This window comes from Xylocopa sonorina, chromosome 5, assembly GCF_050948175.1.
Source record: "Xylocopa sonorina isolate GNS202 chromosome 5, iyXylSono1_principal, whole genome shotgun sequence".
Lineage (NCBI taxonomy): Eukaryota > Metazoa > Arthropoda > Insecta > Hymenoptera > Apidae > Xylocopa > Xylocopa sonorina.
Window position 1 is genome coordinate 7,358,540 of NC_135197.1, and position 17,474 is coordinate 7,376,013.

Genomic DNA, 17,474 nt, shown 5'->3' on the forward strand with positions numbered 1-17,474 from the left:
CCGCGGACGACGCGGCAGCGTCCGCGCGAACTTCATGTCGCCTCGAGGCTCGATTATTCGTTTGTTCGCGTTTCAAGATCGCCACCAGCTGGATCACGCTGGGTGGCCACCCCCTAAAATCGAACGGGGCGAGAGGGCGCGGCGGGTGTTCGCTCGTGCGAAAGAGGAAGATCGATTACTTGATATAGTAAGGCACTTTGGCGGGTGTGAGGGCTCTCTCCCATGGTGGTTCCACGCTGCTCGCGAGGAAAGCCTGACTACCCGGAGTGCTGCCATCCTTTCCAAATCCGCTTAGCAACTTGTAACGCTCGTCAACCGCCACTTGCAGCACCTTCCACCTGCGAAAACACGCGAAAAACTTAGCGCCATCCACGACCGGAAGACAAAACGACGGAGCTTGGATCTTTCGCGAGCGAACTCTCTCGATGGGTGGTTCTTGAACGCGTGGCTGGAAACGTAGACGGTGAACTGGGAAATGGATCTTGTTGCCTGATCTTCGTATCGAGCAAAGGTATCGAGAGATGTGTTATTTAGGTAACTGGAGCGATAAGCAATGCCCCACGTCGTATGCAAATGGATTGTGTTGCGTGGAAAGAATGCGGGTCTTCTGGGCTCGTTTAACGGTTAGGGGAATATGTTAACGGGAACAAACGAGGCCTAGGTAGTTTAAAGAACTAGGTTAAACGCGGGGGCACGAGGATTTTGAGAAATTGGAGTGAACGTTAGTTCTGTTAGACTTGAACACCTTGTGAGTACTACGAAGATCCTCTCCATCGTCTTGCAGGTAAAGTTACCGTGCTGTAACGTGTTACAATGGCCACTGAACTGTTCGAACTCTGAGAGTAGTCGATATCGTGTTTATTATCATGTATAAGCACAGGATATCTCGCTCAATATTTAATTTCTGATGTCGCTACTGCACGATTGCAACATGAAAATCGCGTACCTTCGGACATTCAATACTTTTTAGCAAGTTCTTCTTACATTCTTCTCAGTTTAAAAAATTCTGAACGATTACTCGCGCGCGGTAGCCAGATTTCTCAGAGGCAGAAAGATCATCCGTACGTATCACGTTAGCGTAATGGATTTCAGCAAAACGAACCGTCATTCGCGGAATAAGAGTATTCAAGCGGCTGGGACGTACCTGGTGTTGAGATCTTCGAGTTTCGCCAGCAAAGCGTGAGAAACGATGACGCTGCTCGAGGCGAAGACGCTCGCCTGATCGTTCGCGTACTCGATGCTCCTCTGGATGGGCAGGAGTCGTTCCCCGAATTTCTCCAATTGCTTCAGCAATTCCGTCGCCTCGTTCGCGTCGCTCGGATTTTGCCAGCCGCTTTGGATCGCCTCGGCACCGGCCATCCGCGACGAGAGATCCTCCAGAGTTTTTTGGAAGACGCATATTTTCTGCAACGCAGAATCATCGAAATTTTATTCGCGCCACGGTCGCGACTGGTGCCCAACACGATAACACTTGGGACAAAGTTGGAAGCCAGGCAGGAGGCTACTTTCGCGAGCTGAGCATCGAAAGTTTCGCCGGTTTAAACGTTTTTCCTCGTCGCAGCGCGATTTTAGTGGAACGTTAAACGCCTTAACTGCATAACACAAGCGATAATTTCTGTCGCTGGTTCTCCTCCTTTTATCCTATCAGAGTCGCGCACCGGGAGAAAAATCTGCGTTTAATCTGTGCGCGCGGTTTTGTGCAGTTTCGAGCAGTTGGTAGAATTAATTTATCGGAGTTGCATTGGTTTGTTTAAAAAAAGAACGGTGCAACTGTAAGCTGCAGCTGGTGCATCGTTACGTCTCTGGAAAAAAGGGGTCGTGCAAAGTTGCAGAACGTTTTAAACGATTGAGTTCCCTTTTTTTTATGACTTTTCCAATTTAAATGCCTCTTGTATTGCTTTTTTTTCACTAAATTAATTGTGTACATATGTCGTACGTGTTAGAGTGGAAGATCTATTTCTCGCATTCCTTTGAGAAAAAATGATTGAGAAAATAACTTGAAACGACGAAGATTGGACACGTTTTTATCGACGAATGTAATCTCCACGCGCAGATACAGTTTAATCTTATCGTCCATTATCGGGGGTATGTCACCCGTTCAAAAAAGTATGTTTTGCAGGAAAGGTAAACCCGTGTCCCCGTTACAGCTTACTAGAATCTTTGAATTAAATAAAAATTCATTTTTACTATAAATTTCCTTCGACTTTTCTTATTAACTCGTCGTTTTTTAGTACGATTACCTTTTTCTAGGTTCGAATAAACAGCTTATACGTGTGTATTTTCCATCTACCATAATTCTCTTCGACTCGAAGTATCTTCCAAGTAAAGATATCCACCAACCAAGGTTTCCAAGAAACGTTTATCGGAGAAGGTTGGATAAAGGCGAGGGAAATTCGAACAAGGATGGCGAGCAGTTTCCGTGGTCGGGACCGAAAATAGCGTTTCCCGAACGAGCGGACGTCGTTCGTCGCGCGAACGAAAAGAAAGTTCCACGCGTGATTGTCGGCAGGTCAGAAGTTTATGATCATGAAAACCACATTTATGGTTTACCAGGATTTCGCGCGGCCCCCATCGTATACAGGTCAGCCGGTGAGTAATCGTTGCTATTAAAATTCGTAATAAATCGCGGTGGTGTCGCTCGTACCTCACCCAAGTTGGTGAAAAGGCTACAGCTGCGCACCGATAGAGACGCTAATGGGGGTGCGATGAAAGCGTCTTGTCCCACGATAAAAAGACGATGCAACGATGTTTAGAATACCAACGGAGAAGATCTCGTGCGTTGATCCTTCGGCGCGCGTCACATCCGTGAGATAATTGATTTTCTAATAGGCGTTTGAGATTAAAATGTTTTAAAGAACATCGCCTCGCGTTATCCCAGGTGCTTCGTTAAAGCGAGACAATGGAATTCCATTTCTGTTAGCCAGCTTCTTTTCTGACTGGAATTATCAAAGAAAAGGAGAAAGATCCGGACGAGAAATACATTGAAACAATTAAATTTCCTCGGTTTCGTTTTGTCAACCAGTTGTAATGTTGTTAGAAAATCGCCGGAGTTTTAATTAAACTAATTCGGTTAAATTGGATCGCCCCTCCCAAGGGTTGTTTAAACGAGACCCGAACGCGAAGCAACAAGTTAATAAATGGCTAATTGAAGAAAACTGCTGGAAATAATACCTCTATCTCGCTGTTTTACAACATTTGTATAGCGCCTGTTAATATATGTACAAACAATCCATCTGTACAATTTGTTCGAAAAGTTATTTTTTACGTTTCCAGTAAATATTCTCATTTCGTTGGATATTAAACTGGCAGCAATGTTTTTGCTACCGACGGGAAATAAATGCCGATATACAGACGCGAGTTACATTTAATAAACACGAAGCACATTCGTTTATGCTAAAGATATTTTACGAACGTATTGTCCGTTACAATTCAACACAGTTCGCGATATTGCATTTCCTCGAGCAGTTACGAGGGGGTAAGGAGATTCAGAATAACCCCCAATTTAACCCCGAAATTCGGCGGGGCAAAAGAGCTAACCTCGCGATTCTCCGGTCGACGCGCTACGATAAAAGCGCCACGGCGGCGACCGCCGAGATAACGCGCCCTTTTTCCGCTCCGATAAATTACATTCGACGCAGACTGGCTCTCGCGAACCGACGGGACAAAAGGGCCGCAACAATAACCCTTAAACAACACCTAGCATCCCTTTCAGCCTGGGTCCTGACGACGCGGAGCCATCCAGTCGCGCTTTCCATTCATTCGATTGCCCCCCATTCAAGCGCCGCGCACCCTTCCATCGACCACCCCTTCTTTCTCTCCGGTTAAGTCGCGCTGCCTCTTCGCGGTCGAGAACCACCCCGCGTCGAAAACACCCGTTTCCACTCGTTACGAGCGGTGGCAAGACGCCTCGCGCGCCTTCTTCTCCCTTTGATTACACGTTCCAACGGTTCGTTCAGTTGTTTTTAATTATGAGACGAAGGGAAACGTGTTCGTCGAGGAACGAAAAGAGTGTACGCATTTATTATGAATCAGCTGGAACGAATTAGGATTTTTTATCAAACGTTCGAGCGATTAATCATTCAACTGTTCTGTTGTCTGAAAATTTTGCCAAGAAGAACGCTTCAACGAGTTGACCCACGGAACCGGAGCTTTAGGGATCAGAAGGTGCTGCGCGTGTAGGCCTCGCAAAATTCGAAAATAACGCATTGAGAGAAGGGGTGAAACTAGCAGGGGATTAAAGAACCGAGAGAAAGGGTGAACAATATAGGGGGGACGAATGACGGAGGAGAGAGCAAAGCGACGAAGAGAACACGGAGTGGTAGCGTGGTACAGTGGAAGGAATGGCGGGAAAAACGAGAGAGGAGAACGAAAAGGAGAGGAACAGGGAGGGTGGGGGACGAGTAAAGGGCTGGTTGCGGAAAGAGCAACGGGGAAAACGAAAGTAGGAGGACCCGAGAGAGGCGAACAGTGGAAGAAGGGTTGGGGGAAGTCTGCATTTGCATTCCAAATAAACGTCGACGACGGACGCTAAATCGCTCTAATTAGTCGTCCCGCTATGAAAGTACTTTAAGCGCCGCTTGTTCGGCATCCAGTGCGCGTTCTTAAAGCGGAAAAGCGAAGAAAAAGCGGCGGAAGGGGCGCCGATCCAGCGGAAGCCGGTTCGTGTCGTTGACCACGCGGAAAGTGACGCCATCGGGAAGTCGATAGAGAGATTCATTGAACGGGACGGTGGCTCGTGCTTTTTATTCGTGTTCCGTTCGATTGGGGAATGCGTTGCGGGAGTGGACGGCGGTAAATCATTTCAATTGACAGCCGGAAACAACGAGACAAGCTCGAGGAACGGGGACTCGTAGACATCGGAGTAAAATAAAAGAAAGTAGCGAAGAAACTAATCGGATTGGCACTCGCCGTTGAAAGCGAGTCAGATCGCGCGATCGCAATATCTCGGCTCGTCTCAAGAATGCACAACTTCCAGATCCTATCTTGACTGCAATTTCGTACGGCCGTAAATTATAGACATTCCCTGATCGAGGTGAGAATAGAGAAAGGCGTGCCGATTGGTAGCCAGTTTTACTCGCGTGGGACACCGGCGAGAATTTAATTCCGGTAATAAATCCTGGCGGAAGGATCGTACCAGCGTCGCAAGTGACGCGTCGAAGATGAATGTATCGCTGAAAATAAGATTACACAGCCATCAATACGTCCCGGTTTCCTGAGGCTTCGACGCAGAGATCGTTCCAGCGAGCAGGCCGAACGAAAGCGGAACGAAGAGGTCGGAGAACGTAGCCGGCGAACGGATAAAGGGTTGGAGGAGCGTAGGAGGCGGAGGACGAAACAATTTTTCCTCCGCTTGGCCGTCTGCAATGTCATTTATTATGTAGCCAACCGGGCAATTAAAGTTAACTCGGCCGTGCTTTCCTTCTCCCCTCCTTTCCCTCTGTTCTCTCTCTCTCTCTCTCTCTCTCTCTCTCTCTCTCTCTCTCTCTCTCTCTCTCTCTCTTTCTCGCTCTTTTTCTATCACTCTTACTACAACTGCTCGTTCCCGTGTCGCGTCCTGGCGAACTTCTTCGCGGAATTTACCAAGCTAATTGTCTGGCGCCGTCCGATACTCCGTTCGCCGTGGCGAGAGCCATTCGATAATTAGCGTCGCGCAATTTCCTCGGGGAGGTCCCGCGGAAACGAATTGCGGGATCGCGTTTGGCATGGGTAACTGTCTGGCATGGCTGGCGGGTTTCTTGAGAATTAGAAACTCGGTAGAAAACAGTTGTTCCGTTTTCTGACTTCTAACGAGAGGTGTGCTCGAGCGAATTCCTCGTGTAATTAAGAACGATGTAGACATCGGGAGGACACTCGAACCAGTAACGATCGCCACATTGGCAAGAATGAATCGAGGAAAATTTCGGGCAATTGTTTCTTCAGCTTGCGCGAAAGTGAAACGTGTAACGAGTCTTTCGTCGAAATGGTCGACCGTGTTGTCATAATGTATCAGTGTCTGGGTAAATATAGCTATCAAAGTAACCCTTGGTCATTCGTGGAAAGAGACGGGAAAGGAGCAAAAGAGGGAAGTGGCAGAGCAAGGAGCAGTATGCTAAGATGATCACCGAATTCCTTCGTAAATATTCAGTTTTCAGTGGTCGTTTCTGTTATTTATTACGTAGACGAGCAGCTGGACAAAGAGAAGTCCTAACAGGGGTGACTAAAGCGGCAATATCGTGGCGCCTTGTCGTTGGCAGCACGCCACGTGCATCTACTATAAATCTGGCCTCGTAGCCCCGTCGAAGCACCCTAGACCTTCACCTTACCGCGTCTTCGCCGTGATTCTGACCCGCGTTCCATCGATTGTCCGGATAAAACGCTCCTCGATGCCAGACCTGGCCCGGAGGACCCTTCGATCTTTCATTTCTCACATGTTCCGAATCGCGCGAGCCGTTCATCAACCCGTTCTCCATGGATCTCTGACGACAATACGCTCGCGAGTAGGCAGAGCCGTAGAACGATCGAAAGTGAAATCGTACCTCGCTACCTCTACTATATCCTCAGGTTCGTTATTAAATTTCCCGACATTTATTAGTCGCACGCTTGTTTCTCGCTGTCTCTCGAGAATTACGATTAAAAGTTGAAAAAAATAGCGGTAATTAAAAAGTTAGAGATCTCCAGCGAGTGTAACAAGCCGGGTGACCTACTTTAAAATAGTTAGCAGCATAAAATTTCCCGAAAATATTACCCGCCGGCGTTTATACCTCGAATCGAAGAGAATTATCGAGGGGTATATTTCAGCCGCATATATGTACTGTCGCGGGACGCGAGATAAATTCATTACACCTGCTCCAGCATAGATAAATTCGCCTGGTATAATTAGCGCGGAAGTTCGCGCAACAAATGAATAATTTCTCCGCGTAATTATTCGACGATTTATCGTGATTATTTGCATGCGCTATCGCGAGCACGCCGGGCCATTAAAAGCAAAAAAGAATCGAACTGATCGATGACCGTTGATGAGACTCCATTCATCACTATCGCGTTTAATAAATGCTATGCTCGGAAGACGATCGGTTCGCCGAAGTTGAATGGACAGAGGGCCGCGAGGGAGCTCGAGACACGGTCGTGACCGGCCTGTAACGTGCTACACGCGTGCCAGGAATCTTAAAATCGCCCCAGCCATCGAGAGGGTTAGAGCCTCCTCTCCGCTGTTTGTCTTCTCGTTGGTCTTGAGGATCGCGAACGGGGAAAGTGAGCGTCCGTGAAAACGCCGATAAAAATAACATCGGCAAACGAAAATACACTTCGATTCGCAGAACTCTTCGCGGCTATCGTGCACGCCACGCGCGAGGTTTCGAGTATTGTTTCACCGTTTGTAGAATTCGAGAAAGGAATTAAAACGCGGTATAACGTTGCGTGCCTGGCAGTGTCGCTGTATTTTTGAAAAATTTTAATTGCAAATTCTGATATCAACTACAAATCACCAACAATCCTATATCAAAAGTTCCGCGGGAACAATATCGGGCGTATGAATGGACGAGTTGCCAGATTCAACCTAAAAAAAATATAACCAGTAGCTCGTATAGAGTCGTACTGTTGGAATCTCTACGAGAAAAAAAAAAAAAAAAAATGCGAAAAAGTTGGCAATATCGAAGCGAGCTACGTTATAGCTAGCAAAAATACTAGAGTGGATCTCGTATTTTGCAAGGGAGATACCGTTGTTGTGTAACCGCGTCAGTTTGGGGGTGGCGGTGGTCGGTTCGTCTGGAAACGCGCTAGGCATCGAAAAAAGGATCATCGATTGGCTTCATTTGCAGCAAGTCATTAAACAGGCCCTGCTGACGGTGTTGAAATATTCGTGTGTCGCGGACACGCTTCGATTGGCAGAAAGGTTTCGCGGGTCCCGAGTGCACCTCCGCCGGAAACGGCGAGCGGTGGACGCGTTTTACGCGCGGCCGCCATGTGTATTCCTGCTCGTTCGCCCGCGAAATCCCATTGTGCCAGCAGATGCTCTTAAAACGGTTGGATCCGTTTCGAATATGTTTCCCTTGAATAGGGGTTCGAGACGGGATCGAAGCGCTGTCACTCGATACCGCTGCCTTCCATCCCTCTTCATCCTGCTCGCTTCCTCGAGCTTTCAGTATCTCTTTGCGAATAGGAAACGCATTTCTTGCTCGCGGCGGAGTGCGATATGCATCCTGAAAACTCGCCCCACGCGAGTCTATTCGTCTTGATTTTTATCTTCCTCGATACTCACGGGTTTAAATTTGAAAATAAATTCTGAGAGACTCTTGAATACGGCAGAATTGATTTAATTTGCCCTATTAGAGAGTTGTTTCAGGTAAATCGCGGCGATGGTATTCCAATACATCGCTGTTTGTACATTATCCGATGTTGAACAATGTGTTTGCTCACCGCGGGATTAATTATGCTTTTGATGGGATTTGATTTACCGTTAAACGCGCTTAATAATTCCGTCGAGTACACGATACGTTTATTAATAATAATACGAACGGAAAGAATACGAGCAGCGTACGAGCGAGGGGAATCGCGTTCAATAGGAAGATTGAATTCGTATTCAATTTATAAATGGATACATCTCGAAAAGCACGTTGATCTAAAAGCGTCGACTGTGCACGCCGGCTAAATGGTTATTAGAATTTCATAGAGAAAGATCAATAGACAGAGGCGTTATGTGGACGTTTCATTGGCAATTTCGTTCTATTTTAAATGAATATCTCTCGCCGTCAAAAAGCTTCAGACTGTCGAACGAGCCGGTAACTTGTTATAAAAACATTTTGATACACATTATATAATTACTCTTCTTGCGTTCGATATTGGAGTATTCGTTCCTACAAACTCTGGTCCCAATTCAAGTTAGTTGGATAACATGGAGGATACCTATGCATCCGGACATTTTGATCGACTCATTTTTATTTATCGCGTCACGGTTGATCGAAAAATCGAGACATTTCATTCGTCGAAACGAAAACGGCCCGGTCACAGAATCGATAGAAGTATCGGGGAGGGGGAGAAAGGATGTATCTTTAATTGGATTTACTGTTCGACGCGACGACCGCGGAATAAGATTCTCCGGGCAAAGTAAATCGATTAGCGAGTACAAAATTAGCTCTGCAAATAACAGAGACGTAGCTGTACGAATCCTGGCTACGGTTTCGAGTGCACCCCAAGCCAGGAGGATCCGGTTTGAAGTCGTGAAAAATTCAATTCGCGCGAGTTGGTGGTACCAATTGAGTTTTATGTTGCTGCTACGGCAACGTACTGAAGTATTTAGTTCGAGGTGGAACAATCTCGAGGAGAGTGAAAGAGATTTGAAAATTCTGCGATCAGAGAATTAAGAAACCGGTGTGCTCGAGAATCGCGGCATTCGAAAGCGAGAGAATTATAAAACAGAATTTTACCGCGTGAGTAATTGAAGAATTAATTATTAAGGGATAGGCGATGATCAACGGGTTGGAGACAGAGGGGCGCTCAGAGATACGACATCCAACGACGATAAACACGATTCCTTGGTGTAATCACGGGTCTGGGGGATGCCTGTCGCAATATCAGAGCGTTATGAGGATCGTTTTCTCCTTTAATGTCCATGGTTGACGCCAGTCCGGCGACGCCATGCTGACGATCTTAATATCGCCTCTTGGAAGCAATAAATGCGTATTAACATTTATTACGCCTGGTCGATACATTCTTCCACTTAGAAATTATACGCGCACTTTTATTCCGTCCAGTAATGCTCCGTCATTACATTTTATCAACGAAACCGTGTTACTGTGCAATTCGAAGTTACGCGGTGCTACGTTTGCACGTTTTCTCTCTATGCCCTCAATTGCTGTCATCCACTCGCGCAAAACGACTGTCAGAAATGTAAAGACTGTACCAGTTTTTACTCGGCGAATTAATGCGGAACGTTACACTGGAACTTTCACTGCCATTATCTCGATCGACGGTGTTCCGACACGGCCGGCGAAGACAATAATCGCGGGGAATTGAAGCTGGCAAACGGCACTTATTGAATTTCGAAACAAGCCTCACATTCGAGGAACTTCGACGCAAAGAAAACGCGCCTGCCAAGTACGAAGACACTAGGTATTCCAATAAAACAGCAACCGTAGTTTCAACGAGTCGAAGTGGCAACAAAATAATCCGATTCAAAGACTGGGTGCATGAACGAGTTACGTTACAATCGTGAACTTCCAACTAAACTAAGTTTAAAGGTAATCTATCTGCACTTTAACCGGCACGCAACGCACGCCTCACGCCAAATAAAATTAAACAAGCTACTTTATGAAAGATGATCTCGTACAAACTCGACTCGCAACGATAACTCACTTTCCAAGGCTTACAGCCAACTAAACCCTTCAATTATCCCCAACGTTTGCAAGCCTTCGCAGGCACGCGAGACACCAAAATTTCACCCCTTTCGCAGCGCTTCGCGCACTGTTTCGAGCGGTCGCTGAGCAAAGAGGACTTCCGTTCGTTCGATGGGACCAGCCACCCCCGGGGCGGAGGATTGTCCCACGGAGCAGCGTTTCCTGTGCCGCATCATGTTCCCTTATCGCGATCCGGTCATCTATTCCTTATCTCGAATCAGTCATCTGGACTTAGCCGCGGCGGCTGCCACGAGGCTGCATGGAGAACGTTGCTACACGGGAATCGGATTAACAGTCGGCGAGACGGTAAGAGCAATTTCCGTAATTGTATCTCCCCAACAGCGGCGGGCGGAAAAGGGGGTTGCTCGAGGGGGTGGGAATACTGATACGCCCCCGCGTAGTGGCTTGTTTCCCGACGACGCCGTGCGCCGTGGTGTTAATTACGCCCGATTGTCTGTTAAACTGACTCGTCCGCATCCGATTAAGTGCGCCGCCGAACTTAACGTCCCGAGGCTTTCGGTTAATTAATTCGTCGCCGGTGTCCATCCCCCGTCGACTTTGTTCGTCCGACGTCCCGAGCGACTGTTGGATTAGCGGCAGCGAATTGAAATAGGGCGGCGGGCCGGATAAGTATCTCTCAGCGTGGCTACCTTAATCGTCAGACGTCTTCTTCCATGGTGTTAATTGTCCCCAGACCGCGGAACGTTGTTTCTAATTTCCGTTTAACGAATGGTAGGTGCGTGAGCATCTGCGCGAGGGCCTGCGAATTCATCAGCGTAACTCGAGAGAGAGAGCCCTTGGTGTAACCCCTTTTCATTGTTCGGCCATCTGCCTCTCTAAATCTCGGCTACGCCATGTGTAGCCTGCGCTAATCTGAATCTAACCGGTACGGATTCCATTTCACGGTGATTCAAAGCTATTCTGAAAACTGTTCTAAGCGCAGTGCGAGTTAACACGGTTTCGATGAACACAGTGATTTTCATAGCGAATTCGGTAACGAACAACTACCTTTGAACTTAAAGCCGCGTAGGCAGGCGAAATCAAAGTGCGATCGGATGTCGAGGCAGCTGAGTGGCGTTTTACCGAAATTAGCTAATTGTACTCTCTGCTCGGAGTCATAATACCCACAGGGGGTGATGCGTCCCGATCTTAGACGCGGCTGTTTCACCCTCTCCGCGGATCCACCCTCGACGGCAATCGGATTAGAGGAGACGGCGAAACGGTAAGTGCAATTTCCGCGATACCATCTACGGACCAGAGGCGATGGCACCACTCACAGCCACCGATACGGCTGGTTCGTCCTGCAACGACGACGTCCATCCGGTTGGTGTTAATTACGCGCAATTGTCTACGAGATCGCCGGCCCAATCCTCGCCCCTTAGATCGGTGAAGCTTATAACAAGCCCAGCAGGCGTACAGTAACAATAATTATCACGCTCGTGTTCTCACGCAACGCTGTGATTACAGGAGAGGCCGGACGTCGTCCCGTTGCTCACCCCTTGGGCTCGTTTTACGATCTCGATGACCGTGGCGATCATCGAATGGGCTCGTAACACTTTTAATTGTGACCGGTCCTGGAACTTCTTTAATGGTCGATTTGGAAGATTACGAATACGCGCCAAGGTTTTATCGCTCCTTTTTATGGATGAATTAAAAGCGGAAGGTTCGGTTGGGAGATCTGTTCGAGTCGTATAAGGCGAGGCTCGACGAAGGGTGTACAGTTTGAAGTTTCGAATAAAAGCTATACGATAGAGACGAATACTTTCTACTTCAGATAATTACTTTGTGGAGAACGCGATGCTTTTTCAGAAATATTTAGAGTGTTCATTTTATATAATAAATTGCACGCATGAAAAGTCTTTGACCCAACGCTTTGCGCGAGGTTTAAGAATAAAAACTGCAAAAAGTCCAGCAGAGAAAGGGGAGAAAAAAAGAATCACAAGTTCGCCCTCTCCCACATAATTAGCTCCAACCCTACGGCCATCTATGAATTTCCAAGCGGCACACGTACACGTTGTACGCGCGTGCACGCTCGCATCAGGCGCGTGTGTGCACGCGGAAGGTTTCTTGCTTCCAGGGCGTGCCTTTTCAAGAAAACTGGGACCGGAGGCGCGGACGTGAAAAGGGTCAAGATGGATGTGGAACAGGCGGGAAGAGGAGGGCGAACGGAGAACGAGCGAGATGTGCGTACACACGGCCGGCTCGGAAAACAGCCGAGAATATAAAGAAATGTTCGGTGTCGTCGCGAGGGCGGACGCTGGCGCGCGTCTTTTACGGGCCGACGTAGGCGGGGAACTTAATTACTCGGAGGGTGCACGCGTGTTGGTGCGAGCGTACGCGATCATTACCAAACGTAATTAAAATCTCGTGTCGTCCAGCGAATTAATTTCACGGCTAACGGGTTCCGTGTCGGCCGCGGAGAACCGCTCGACCGGAAAGTTTCGCAGCCTGCGCGACATCGATTAATCGTTAATTTATTTTTGCAGAATTGTGAAATAACGCGGAAAATCGGTAACGAGCTCCGCCGTCTCTGGCGAGTTGATACTGGAAGAGTGAAAAAGAGAGGAAGAGAGAGTGGGAGAGAGGGTCGATTGATCAACACGAGATATTAAAGCTACCTTTCCGGGTTCGTGTTGAGAATAGCAGCGGTAGAATTTGCTCTTCCGGCTGGCTCCTTCGGTAAATCGATGTAAAAGCAATTGAACTTTAGGATAAGAAGAGATTTTCTTTTCATTGTCTATGGAAGATGAAAATCAGCGACGATCGAACGCGTTTAATAATTAGTCCTCCTGCTTCGAGTTCTTTTCTATTCGAAAGCTTATGCGTTCAGGGGGTGGAAAAATTACGGAATATAAAAATGATCGTAGGAATATAAAAATTAATTAAAACAAGCTACCAGACCACGCAACAACGGCTAAAAATAAAGTTGCAAAATTTCTCGGTAAAATTACCCACGTAGAGATCGTACCGCAAACAACAAAGAGCACCAGGGGTAGAGTAAAGGGTTGGCGAAACAGAGGGGGAAGAAATTATTTTACACGGGGACATAGTCGCGCTGCATGACAATTGGCGACGTTATGCGGCGCGTTTAATTAAAGATTCAGCCCAAATGAGTTTCGCACGCCCCTCGTAATTTCACTCTCGGCCGTTTATTCGATTCGCATGGGCGTCGACCGGGCTCCCTTTCTCTGGCGTCTCTATAACTAGCGGAAAATCCGAACGAAATTGAAACGAACCGGCGAAAATCACTTTTTTCCACCGCGAAGAACGCGATTACCACGGTTATCGTTGGACGAATTCCCGAGGAAACAACGGGAACGGCCGACAACGGCGATAAAAAGTCGCGAAAATGGAAAACCGTAATTGCTGTTATATTAATTTGCACCGTGCACGCCGCTGCTCCAAACTTTTCTCCTTTTCCATCCTTTTTCCTCTCTGGTTTTTTCTCTTCTTTTTCTCTTGTTTTATTTTTTTATCAAACTAGGAAGGGGGAAAGAGAGAGAGCGAGTAGCGCGCAAAGCTCGCGATCCCGCGATTTACCTCGTCGAGAAATTCAGCCGCTACGAAATGTGCGCTTCTCACGCGTGCACGTCGAGCCCACGTAGGTACCTCGTGGAAGTCCAACTACACCGGTGTGTAAAGGGAAAAAGGGCAGCAGGTCTGGGTTAGCAGATACGTGTAACTTTGACAAAGCCACGTGCATGTCTAACTGGCCTCGATTCATCAAACTTTCGCCACGGATTCCGCTTAACTTTTTGTTGCCCCGTACTTTTCCTTTGCGCGGAAAAATTGGGCCGACCTTTATTGTCGTGTACTGCAGAATCCATTTAATCCTCCGCTGCCGAAATTACACGCGATTTTAATTGTCAACAATTCAAGTTACATACAGAGGTAGTTGAGAATTTATAAATGTTACAAATGCTCCCTTTCGTTCTTCTTTAACTAAAAAATCGTACGCGAAAGGACGTATCTTCCTCGCTACAAAACACTGCGGTGTATCGTTAAGTCATTGTAATCCAAAAGGTGCAAATTGGTAATCGCACGCCCACGACTATCCAGCACAGGAGTAAGACACTCGAACAAAGGACGAAAGATGAATGAAAAGGGGAAAAAACGAGGCACGACAATACAGGCCAGAAAATCAACACACAAACGCGGCTAATGGAAAATGTACACCCGCCTACGCGCGTACCCATTTTCGCGCGACTTGGCGCGTTCCACACTTGAACCCTGTGGTCTCACCCACTTCTCTCCCTCGCTTGTTCGCGACGTCCTTTTTCTTCCCGCGGATAACAGCGCGACGCAGGACGAGATTGCGCTGGTACTTAATGGGCCTTTAACCTCACCGCTCGCCCCAAGACTTCCGGTACAATTTTCCCATTGAGGAGAGCAGCCCTGCTGCCCCATTAAAATTCCCACCCTCCTCCGTTCTAGGCCGCGGCGGGGTCCAGGAGCCGCGGTTTCCCCGACTGCCTCTTGTTTTCTCGTTAGACCCCCGACTTCCTCTCGGATGAGCGCGATGAATGCCGGAGAACGGAAGGGAACCGGCGAGGTCGCGACGAGGAAATCGGAATCAAGGGATTTGCACCTTGCTACTCCGTCTTTTGTGGTGGAAATGTCGCGGGTTCCATGGCGAGGCAACGAATCAGCAGAAATCCAATGTTTCAACGAGCTGGGAAACTGGTGCCTTTTAAAGGTAATACCCTCGCAACGTGAACTGCATCGATGAAACGGCTATCGCACGGATAATAATAAAGAGTGTAAATCTTTAGAAAAACTGACCGAACCGTATCCGTTTCGCTGCAATTGCTGCAATATTTCAACCCCTTCTACGACAAATTGCACGTAAAAGTTTAATCGTCGTTCATCTTCCCTGGTAATTTCGCACGAGACACCGCTGTAAATTGAGTTTGTCAAAAGGTAAATTGGACGCGAAACGCCACGGCATGTTGTACGAGTGGCGCGGGGCGGTATCTCTGTTTTGCTTGGATGTTAAAAGAGAAATTGGAAAAGTACGACGAATAATTTTATTTGGAAACGCAACGCAACAACACTCTTGCTCCACTTCGACCGTAAAAATTTGCTCGCGAGCATTTTTGCGGCGTGAATCTGGAGCAAACTGCTTGGCTCTCTCGTGTAATACTAGTTGGAAGGACTTTTGAAATCGGAGACACCCAACATGACTGTCTACCCGTGTTGCTTCTGACCGCTTAACCACCGTGTAACCACCGTCGCCTTAGAAAGAACGTGTAACGCTTACGACCGTTGCGATTCGCTGACTCAACCATCTAACCAGCGAAGTGGAAGTCGATAATTAAATATTTAACGAAGACACAAATTTAATACGACTCTTCGCAGGTGTTTATCGAACGAAGTCAAAGGAAACAATAGGAAACTCCACGCTATCATTTTTCTCTATCGCGTATCGGTACTAACGACGCTCGTGATGAATCGTGATTTCACAGAAGATCGATTCTTACACCTTCTTCGATAAAATTGAAATGTTCAATTTTTGTGGACGATCTTCCCTCGGTAGATATACGTAGAAAGGACTTAACACACCAACAGAAACCACTGTACGCACTCCTCGATAACCGCAAACCGCACACGTTCTCACCTATCGGCCGTGAATAACAATTTCACCATCGCAAGCTCAAGTGTATCGTTCACGGTCGAAGATATACCAGCAACTTATAAAGAATTCCTGGGGACGAAAATAACCAAGAACGTCAATGCCTGAAATAGTTCTGCCAGGCCACGCCGCGACAATGATACGTCCACGCTTCCATCCAGACGCTCGCAGCGAAACGGGCCGGCTATCAAAAGGTTCTGCCTCGATTTGAAAGCCTGACCCGTGGCCACGAGTTTCTACGAACGATGACAGACGCGGCGGCCGCGAATTAAACGCGTACGCGCCGCGAACGTTTACGAGCTCGACAGCCGGTTATATACTTCACGGTTACCAAACCGTTCCAACAGGTTTCGAAGCGTGAACGCGAAGCAGTCAGGAACCGCGTTGCACTTGTCGAGCGCCGCGACAATGCTGATATTTCGCCGGGGGACGTCGAGGGGGAGAGAAAGTATTCGCAATATTTTAGCACTTAAACCAGAGCCGCGGAGATTCCGCGGCGGCAATAAAACGCGTAACATCTCGCCGAGATATTGAAACATTCTCCATTTTACCTACGTCGAGCACTTTCTAAGGGAGTAATAATAAACGGCCGGATATCTGGCTGGAAACGCGTCGAGAATGGCCGCGTTCAGGGTGCTTGCGAGTTTTATGCCGCGCGGATCAACGGTTCCGAGTGTTTCGAGGAAATTTTAGCAGCACCGTGGCGCAGGGTTCGACTGGAACCCTTCAACATCCAACGTATCCAACGTACGTGGTTTTCAACATTTTTAAAGAAATCGTCAAGAGTTCGTTAATACGACTCTTCAGCTTGTGCGACGAGGAGGAAATGATACGCGTTCGAAGCACCGCTATTCCAATAATATATATCCAAGACTAACACGCTCGACTGCTCAACAGCCGTAATTTCGTTTAAAATTCACTGCCACTTCGGGAACGGAGAAATTTTCGAGCACTTTAATCAGCGCGTTGCGCCGACTTTCGGCAAACACTCGATTTTCCCAGCGAACGATTATATTAACAACGACGATGCTCGTTCTCGCAACAATGCCCGGGACGCATTTAATCCCGGCAATTGCGCGACTTCGAGGGCTCGTTCTCGCTTCCGCGTGTTTCGCGCTGGCAGCGCGAAATTGCTCGAACCGGGACCAGACTAGGGGGCGAACAAAAAGGCGCGGGGGTGGAAGTGACGCGAGAGGAAGAGCGAGCTGAATAAAGAGAGAGAGAGCGAGAGGACAGACCGATCCATTGCGAACGAAATAAATTATTCATTGTTTACGAGCGAGTGCTCGAAAAGGTGAATACATCGACAGGGCTCGCAACTAACTCCCTACCGCCTCGTCCCTCTTGTTTCAGATCATTAAAATCGCGAAGGGAACAATTACGCTCGGACCGGTTCAACCCTCCGCGCCTCCTCCATTTTCGCTCGAGTCGTCTCGCAGCTGTTGCTGGACGATCGTCAAAACTATGAATAA

General features: G+C 47.8%; 1 protein-coding gene across 6 annotated transcripts in view; it reads right to left on the reverse strand.

Moving 5' to 3' along the window:
* LOC143423471 (dystrophin, isoforms A/C/F/G/H) overlaps positions 1-17,474 on the reverse strand; it is a 361,743-nt gene that overhangs the window by 4,976 nt on the left and 339,293 nt on the right. For all 6 annotated transcript variants that reach the window (XM_076894837.1, XM_076894838.1, XM_076894836.1 and 3 more), the window contains 2 exons: positions 1,145-1,404; positions 180-338 (listed from right to left, as the gene is read on the reverse strand). In XM_076894837.1, coding sequence (XP_076750952.1) covers positions 180-338; positions 1,145-1,404 — 419 coding nt within the window. The remainder of the gene's footprint in view (positions 1-179; positions 339-1,144; positions 1,405-17,474) is intronic.